This window comes from Acanthisitta chloris, unplaced genomic scaffold (assembly GCF_000695815.1).
Source record: "Acanthisitta chloris isolate BGI_N310 unplaced genomic scaffold, ASM69581v1 scaffold15233, whole genome shotgun sequence".
Lineage (NCBI taxonomy): Eukaryota > Metazoa > Chordata > Aves > Passeriformes > Acanthisittidae > Acanthisitta > Acanthisitta chloris.
Genome location: NW_008663420.1, coordinates 64009 through 73728, shown reverse-complemented (window position 1 = coordinate 73728; position 9720 = coordinate 64009). Strand labels below are relative to the sequence as shown.

General features: G+C 38.5%; 1 protein-coding gene across 1 annotated transcript in view; it reads right to left on the bottom strand.

Moving 5' to 3' along the window:
• Positions 1-9720, bottom strand: part of ZNF608 (zinc finger protein 608) — a 78598-nt gene that overhangs the window by 7075 nt on the left and 61803 nt on the right. The window contains 3 exon segments of the mRNA XM_009070999.1: position 1; positions 3-665; positions 1139-1226. The exon segment at position 1 is cut by the window's left edge and continues 1782 nt beyond it. Coding sequence (XP_009069247.1) covers position 1; positions 3-665; positions 1139-1226 — 752 coding nt within the window.

Below are 9720 nucleotides of genomic sequence, written 5' to 3'. Positions count from 1 at the left end.
GGGTCCCTGGGGTAACAATGGAGGAAGGAGATGTTGGTGCTTTTAGTGGATCAAAGCCTGATAAATTTGTGCTTTGCTCACTGCATTCAAGTGCCACATTACTCAATGCTTCCTCACAGTCTGAAATTTTGTCTTCACTGTCAGGCTCAAACTCCAGTTTGTTTTCTGGGTCTAAATGTGCATGAGCCTGATGGTAACGTAATCCATTAATGTGCTTGTACTTTTTGTTGCAGTTGGGGTGAGGACAGTCAATCAGCACCGGAGAAGAGCAGCCCTGGTCCAAAAAAGTAGTCTCAGGTTTCCCCTGTGGGGTGGTGGGAGTGCTTCTAGAGTTAGTACGAATACGTTTTCCAGATTTACTGTCCTCTGAACTGGAGTTCAAATCTAGCTCCATTGGAAGCTTAGTTTTCCTCTTGTTTGTGGATGAGGGACTGGCTTTGACTTCATCCATGGCGCAGTTTGGGGGTGTTCTGCGTCCACTTGAGTTAAGGCTGCCCCTCCTCCCCTTCCCATTGGCACCACCTCGATTCTTATTCTGAAGTCCTCTGGACTCTGCAAAACTTGCATCATTCCCAGGTACAGCTGCAGCTGCAGCAGACCTTGCCCGCTTTCCTCTGCCCCGTCCTCCTCGCATTTCCAGGTCACTTGTTGGAGATTCACAAAACCTGTACAAACAAAAGATTTCATCAGCAAGAACCATAAACTAAAAAAATAACCAAACATCACCACTTAACGTTACAGAACCTTCAAACACGTGACAGGAAAGATGCCCTTCTGACAAATGAGGATTTACAGACTCAAAGGGAAAGACATTAAAAAAGGACAAAAATGCTAAGGACATGTCTGCCTAATTAGAACAATGGAGAGAAAATTTTTCCAAACTTACAAAAAAGAATTTCTCAATTAATTGCCCTCTGACTGAACACCATGTATATTCCCTTACCTCTCAAAAATACTAAAGAAAATTAAATAGGAACTTCCACCCCACATTTAACTGTTAAACAGAAAACTACTCATTTCACTGGTGCACGTTTTTGATTATAACCAGTTGTGTAATATTAATTTCTGTACAGTCTCTTGACTGAGTTTGGGGGTTAAAACACAGCAAACAAAAACCAGACTCAGAATGACTGCCTACCTAGGAGGGGCCCAGTCGTGCTTTGTGCAGTCCAGCAGCGTTCCCACATAAGTCTTGTTCCTCCACGTAACATTTACCACAAGGACACCTGCCAGTGGGAGAAAGAGAAAGTATTATCACAGTCAGAACAATAATTGAGGTAGGCTTTTTGGTTTGCTCTTTTTTTGTTGCTGGCATTTGTTTGGGGTTTTTTCTCTCCTTCCCCACAAAGTGACACCTTTACTCTCTTCTGCTTTCAAACACTGTGGCCTATACTCTTCCCCTCTTCTGGTTTCATTGACCTCATGCCAAAACCCACAGGAAAGACAGAAAACGACAAAGAAAGAACAAGCATACGCACGCACACATGTATGTGTGTAAGAAAGCATGCCTATGTGACTGTGTGTATGTTATCAAGATAGAGCTGACAGAAGGAAATGGGTTTTGCCATGTCCTGCTGTAAAACAGCAACACTCACCTCTTAATTTTGCTATTATTGCACATAATTGCTTTTGTTTGGCAGCCAGCCAGCACAAACTAAGCACCAGTTACAGTGTTTAAATCAGTAGGTGACTGAGAAGAATCTGCATTGCTTTGAACAATATGATAATGATGCTTCTATTTATTTGAAATTGCATATCCAAACACAAACAGACACACTTATGCACTGCAAGTTTTGTTCAGCAGATACAGCTGGAAACATGTATTATTTGCCTTGCTTTTTCTTCTATGGTAAGCAAGGGATTAGACATTAAATTTCAACCCTACAGTACAGCTAAGAGTAATTGCAATATATATATATAGGAAGAGGGATCCTTTAAAAATATACTTAATTTAATTGCTTTTCCACTTATGACTTTCATTAAATGCAAATTTGTCTGTCCACCTAAAGCAGAATTCTAATTTTAGTTTATTTGAATAAACCATGTAAAATATGTGAATGGTAAGGATATTGTAAGTAACAATAAAATAAGTTTGGGGGATGTCATTCAAATGTTTTCAAGTCACCCTCAAACACTTTGCATAATTTATCATCATGTTTATGGACTAACCAGCGTAACGACACTTTTAATTCATTAACTGCCGTGGGTAAACACAAGGCAGTATTATTGAACCAGACATCTCTTCTCATTAGAACACATATGGAAATAAAAAATACATTTTACCTAGCAAAGGAAGGCACAATACAAAATGTTCCAAATTTATGAGAGGCGTGAAGACACTAAATTGCAGCTGCCAGCCTTGTGACTTGTTTTTCCTTTACACTTCCCTTATTCTATCTGTAGTGTTTCTGTAACAGATATGATGATGGCACCATGCTGGAATGTTTCCAGCCCATCTTTTTGCTTTGTCTTACCAGCACAATTTCCAGTTTTGCACTAAAACCATCCCTCTCAGCTGCACCAAAGAGAAGTTAATACACAACGAGCAGCTTATTTCCTTGGAGGCCTTTTAGCAGCAGGACAGTATTTGAAATGTTGCTAGTGGAGTACCAGGGAAGAAGATATTTCCTTGAAAATTCCTTGCAACAGATGGGTATGGTTTTTCATTGCCATTACACTTTGGCGACTGGAATTTTATGCGCCGGGGTGAACTGGCCTGAAGCACAAAAGACAAACAGCACTTCCAGCCAAAGTCGGAGACAGGCTTTGAGCACCCAGGAGGTTCATGGTGGAGTCACTGGAGGTGTTTAAGCAAAGACTGGGTGTGGCACTTAGTGCCATAGTCTAGTGGACGTGGTGGTGGTGGTGGTGTTTGGTCATAGGTTGGACGTAGGTTTGGTCGTTGGTTGGGAGAGGGAGAACACTTCGGTACGTCCACAGAGGAAATACCTGTCAGTGGGAATGGAGTTTGTTGCAATGAGCAGAATTGTGTTCTCACTCGCACACTAGAGAGAGAGATTAAAAAGGTGTTCCTCTGGTAACCTTGATGCCTTCCTTCCACCGTAACAGCTTGTAATCTGTGACTCTCTAAGGCTTCATGTGAAAATCACTGGTGTTTTCCATCGCTCGATGCTGTTATGCCTTGCAGCCCACCTCCCTGCAGCAGCACAGTTGCCCACTCCTGCCCACCTACAGTGTTGGTCCAATCTCCAACGTACAAAGCAAAGAGGGCTTTCTGACATCCCATGGAGTATTCCTGGAGAGTTATCTGTGCCATTTATTTTTCCACAGCTAGGTCCTTTTGTTAAAATGTTATTTTTGTGGGGGTTTTTTTGAAGGTTTTTTGGTGGGATTTTTTCTTAAAAAAGGTTTATCCTGACCTAAGCATCCATCTTCCTCGCTATTTGTAGTCTTGTCCATCTGTATGTACACTTTGCTAATTTATTAATTTATATACCAGACCTAGGTATAGTCTGCTACCTACTGATAGAAAGGAGGGCAAAGGAGAAGGCATGGAGCAGGTATAATAATAAAACCCCCTGAAATCAATACATATTTCAGTAATTCTTAGAAGGTATTCAAATGACCTTCCACTATAAGAAAGTCAATATTTCAAAAGGAAACACAAGTTTAGTTACTCTCCTAAAGTCAGTTAAATTTAGCATCTCATTAACTTTGTCAGTCTTAGCAAAGGCCCTATGTAAGTAGGAGGGACTATTAATCTCCATGCTGTGTTAGAGTAGCTATGGCAAGGAATAAATTTCCTTTCCTTAATGGACAGCACATTACGCAGCCACAGGTAAGACTCTATATACCTGGCAGTGAAGGCAACTCAATTATTCTTCTAAGATTAAATTTCTATGAAGAAATGGGTTAGGAGAATATAACTAATGTAGGAGGTAGGACTGAGCTAAGGATACATGGAACTGGTGGAGGCTTATTAAATATAAGCACTGGAAAATGAAAATGGAGATGACTACGTACTAGATGCAGTACTGAAGAGAAAGGACTATTGCTGCACCCAGTCAGGGTGTACTATTTGTCCTGTCACAATCTCAAACCAAGAACCTCTGCTGAGACTGCTCTGTTTCAAAGGCAGTACACCAGTAGTACTGGAGAAGTTGCCAGCTCATGTCTGAGTACTGCCTCTGAGTACACTGGACATGCAATCATAGATGAATTAATCCTTCTCTAAGTTGTTCCAGCTTCTCTTTTTGTGCATGTGCGTGCTGGGGCATAGCTGCCCACATACTGCCTCCCTCTTGCGAAGTAACATATCTCATACAGGATCAAACCTCACTGGAGCTGTGTCAAGTTATAAGAAGTCCCTGTAATGAGACTTTCTATTACATTAGACTATACATCATGTAACAATCATTTATATAGCTTGCCTGAAAAACAGAGAATATGCAAAGGCAGTTGAGGAACCCACAGGTTTCATACGGTCTGAGTACATGTATGCAGATAAGTATTTTCATCTTAGAAAAAGTCCAAGAGGCTAAATCATTTAAAATACCAGTTCCTGAAGAATGGGGTGGGGGGAGGGGGGAATCACATGCTTGTAATGCAGTGTACCTGAGGGTATTTGGACTCTCTAAGATCTCAGTTCAGGAAGAAATCTGGCCAAATACCTAATCCTGTTCTTGTGAAGCTTGATTAAACAACAGTGAATATATTTAGACAACATGCAAATGCTGCTTCTACCAAGTAAGGGTGTCAACTCAGCGTTTGATCAATTATCAGAGCACAGTTCACAACAGTTGGACATAATAGAGAAAAACCTAGTCCCCAAAATGGGGGTGTAAATTTCTTGGTTTAATTTGGTTTATTAATTCACTTGCAAACAATGCAACTATTCACAGTTATAGTATATCTGAAATTAGCAGTATCTTCTGCAGCCTTCAGTGTCAAATGTCCTACATTCAAACAACAAAGAAGAAAACAAAACATTTCCCCAGTTACTATCCATGCTCGCTTTGTCATTAAGGACAAGACACAATGTTTTATGTATGGTAATTACAAAATGGTGTCAAAACACAAGAAAACGGGTTCATGTGACCTAGAAGTTTTACAGTTCACCTACTATACCTTTTTCTGCCAAAATCCATTATTGGCCAAGGTAGGATCATACACAAAAGCATTAATGTATGACAATAGTGCACACAGGATGTTCTCTGGTGCCCATCACTGTCAATAGAAGCCCCTCCTTTAACATCAAGGGGAATTTCATTAGCCTGTTAGGAGCAAGAAAATATTCTGTACTATGCTGTTTTCCCTTACGAAGGAAAGTACCACTATGAACTATTTTTCTTTAGTCATCATATTCACAATCACAACGTTTATGGCAAAAAATTTCCCAGGTAGGAAAAACTTAATACATGTCTAAAGGAGCACAAAACCATTTTATGTTAGCAGTTCTGATAGATAAAATGTACAAGTCTGTACAAAACAACTGTGACAATTTGTACTTGGAATTTATTATGGAATGAAAGATCACATGTCACAAAAGTGATCTGTAATAAAATAATTTCAGAAGCCTACAGGAAGAAGCACTTTTTATGAGTTCTGTAGATGTGACATATCTGCTCTCTCTCCTGTCCTCTCTTCCTTCTTTTCAGTAACTGCATAATGAAGACCAGAACTAAAATTTGCTATTGATTATTAACTATATTTATAGAATGAAATATGTCATCACAAATTGGAACTAACTGAAGTTATTGCTAACAAATGCAGACGTGTTATTTCAATGTAAAAGCATTACAAACCTCGCTACCTGCTGCTTCAGTACCAAGCAAGGGTACCATTCATATTGGCTACTTTGACACTGCACTTCTAGTAGCAACCTTAAGCTTGTAAGGATCTACTCTACACTCGTGCAGATGTTCATTCACCTAAAGAACTAGAAAAGATTGAAGTATCTAGTCTAAAACAGATACTAACCTCTTTGCTTTCTTGATTCTGTTTTCCACAATGACATAAGCCAAGAATTTTTATGCTTTGTGTACTAAACCTTGAAAATGAGATCATGTGGTTAGGAATCAAATTATCACATTAATATCTTAAATGCAGGTCCCAGTTTCTGCAAAATATTGGCTTTAGAAAACAAACACATTCAAATTCCAGTATAAGCAGACATTACTCAATTAATCAGACTGGAACACCTGACTTAATGTTTACAGCATAGGCTGCTTTTTCGTTCAGATCACAGCAACTACTAGATCCTGTTTTAGTTCAAGTTGACTGTTTTCCCAGAGAACTCAGAAGACCAGTTACCTGAATTTGTAAATGCATACGCCTTCATTTTTGCAAATGGAGCTGTTCCCTCGGTTCTTAGCAGAGAATGTGGACAAAAAATATCTGTTAAATTCTGGAGAAAGCAGATGTGCACAAAGTCTTTCTGAACACCTTTGTAAATAATATTTAAATGATCTTTCAAAACTAGAAATCATTTGTTTGCTTTTCAGTCATCAAAAGTCACATATGTTTCAGAAGTCACATAAATCACTTAATGTTTAAACATAAGTGGAGCCCTATGAGCTCAAAATTCCCAAATTAAGAGTTCTGCCTACTGCCTTCACTATTCTGAGTATCATTTTAAGACAATTTTTGCTGATGCCAGAGGAAGATCTCCAAAGTATACTATGCTTTGCAGTATTTTTTACTAAGATTACTGCTTTAAAAGGTTAATATAATAAATTCTTGTAGCAAAAGTATCTGTGGCATCGTAGTTCTCCAAGGCTGAGATGCAATTCTCAGTATTCAGAAGGCATCACATCATCTCTTGATGTAACACTGCAGAAAAATCAATTCCTTCTATCTTTATGGTAAGTGAATCCACGAATTTGTTTGCAAGCCAAATTCCATTTGCTTTTTGTACCAACCTTACCAAGTACAAACAATACAGACATGCCTGGGATAGCCGAACCATGGCATGTCTGTTGTCAGTGAGTATACCACCACTATGGATTAAACATGTTTTATTCTACATCTGGAACTGCAGATTTTTTAATCCCACATGTATCTATTTGACATCACTTTCTAATAATAACTAAAGTATATGAAGTGAAAAAGCCTCAAGATGAAAATCTGTAATTTTAGGATTATCTCAAGCTTTTCCATAGCCATTGGTTTAGTAAGGACAATATAACTCATTTGCCTCACAACATCCACCACATCATCAATCCCTGCAATGCATTCAGGCATGAAAAATGCAGAACAAAGTTTATATTAGTACTGGAATGCAAATGGCTTATTTCTCCCTGATTGCTTCCATCAAGAAAGTAATCTAAAATTAACAGTAAACACTCTATGTATGAAGTCAAGTCTTCTACGCTGAATACTACTGATCTGGTAGACATACAGTTTATTTACTCCTTTAATCATCCTCTCTGTCTAGCACAGCACAAAAACCTAACTACATCTACAGCAGGTGCACATGTAACAGGCATCAACATCAGCAAGCCTGAGAATGTAATGACTGTCAGGTGGCCTGAAAATGCAAGACTGTTGGGTTTGAGGTGGGGGGTTTGGGGTTTTTTTTGGTTTTCAGTTCAGTGTTTGGGGGATGGGGGGCTTTTTTTCTGATGTGTGTTTTGGGGTGGGGGTTTTTCTTTGGTTGTTTGTTGTTTTTTTGGCTTTATGTGTAAGAGCCCTACTGCTGCGCTGAATGTTCGAAAAAGTCACTTTAACCACATCCTGTAATCAAGCCATCTGGAACACAGATCTGCAATTAGTCATCCTGGGCACTGGACTTTATCTGAACAAATACTGTACAGCAATGAAGCCCAGAAGATTGGATAACATTAAGGAAAAGAAGCATAATGAAATACTGCTGGTACAGTCATAAACCTTTGAGTTGCTTGGCTGTGGTGTTAACTTAGTACTTTATGAAAGCATAGCAAGCATAAAGGTTATAGGGCTGAGAGGCAAAAACCGACTATTTTAGTTACTGTTACCCTGCTGGTGGCTGAAGCTGGGCTTTAAACTACAGCAGCTTGTGAAACAGCTGAACTTACAGAACTTAGTTCACATCTGTGGGATTTCTAGCAAGTTCTGAGTAATAACAACCTAAATTTCATGGATAGTTTATTCAAATGTCAGACCCTTTCTTTTCTTCCTTCAATATGATGTCGCTGGTAAAATATATTGAAAGTAGTAACCACCACCCTAGTTTGAAAATAGCTGTTATGCCTTTAATGGTACACAAACACAACATATATTCCCTGGACTTGCATTGCATACACCCGTTTGCATTCAAAAAAGAAGCAGCAATTATATGGTGAGGAGTACCTCTTGAAACCATAGAATTGGGCCATTAAAAAGGAAACTTTCTCATCCCATCTAACAATAACCGTAATAGATTTTCTTAATCTAGAAGTTTATCCCAGTGCATATAAAAGAATAAACACTGAAATAACTGAAGAAGTCCTGTTTTCCCCAAGAGCCCATGTGCTTGATACACAAAAGAACACAAGCCACTTCCATCACTGTCATGTCTCCCGCAGCCTTTGTTCTGAAGCCTGATGTGCTGTATTGATCTGGGAAAATCATTGAACTTCTTGGAAAACTAGACTCCAGCTTATTCACCAGCATTTATTTCTTTCTCAAGAAGACAGCTGGTCAATATTCAGTTGAATGGTCAGCTAAAAGAAGCTCTGGTTTAATTTCTTTTTCTTACCTCCCTAGCAACATTATCCCTTTCCAGCTTTAGTATAAAAAACCCCAGCATGTTAGGAAGACATGTTGCTGAGGGTAAGCTCAAATATTAGTTCCTTTGGACAAAGCTGTGACAGAAATGCTGAAGGCAGCTTGGTTATGGAAAACAGGGCAGCATCTAATCAAAGATCTTATGTCCCTGATTAGTTATAATAATATTGCCACTACAATTTTTCTCAGTGTATATTTCTCCTAAAGACACTCTGCCTAACAATTAACCAATGAGCAAGATCTAAAGGCAAATGGAGAGCTGAAAGAAAAATGAATGGCCCCAACCAAATATAAGGCTAAATTTCACACTCATTAAAGGACCAATAAAAGACTTGATGAGACCTGGGTAATACCTCAGAAAGTGTATCAGATTGGGTTCCAAATGGCTTGTTGATTATCCACAGCTAAATAGTTCTACTGAAATATGAGCCACTTAGAATGATGATTTTGAAAACTATGAAGCCACTGTGACCAACATAATTTTATCCTGTTGTATTTTTATCAAAGGGATTAGATTTTGACAGGACTAGGAAAACTTTTGGACAAATTGCTGTTACACCTCCTGAACGTCAGACCATGTGTTTGCAATGTTTACAGGAAAATGTGCAATTAATGTTACTATAAAATAACCATATTTTTCTGACCTCCGAAGTACATATAAAAATTTGCATTTTGTGCAAACCTTACATTTTCTTTGGCCAGAAAAACTAAAACACTTCATCATTTTACTGCAGCTTGAGAATAAAACTGCAGTCTTACTTTATTTCAGCTGATACTAAAAATGCAAGTTGTAAATCATTTAACATCTGTGAGTTCTGAAGAAAACCAAATCTGTTTCAGAAATTCATTTCAGAAATATTTTGTTTCTAGTAGACTTTTTTCTTTCACTTCAGTAACGATAATAATAATAATAAACATAGCCTGACACTCAAAAGTGTTACATAGTCTCAGTTTTAGAAGAAGGAAATGCTGTTCTGTAATCCCCTGAATTTCCCACTCGCTTCTCAAGGAGTG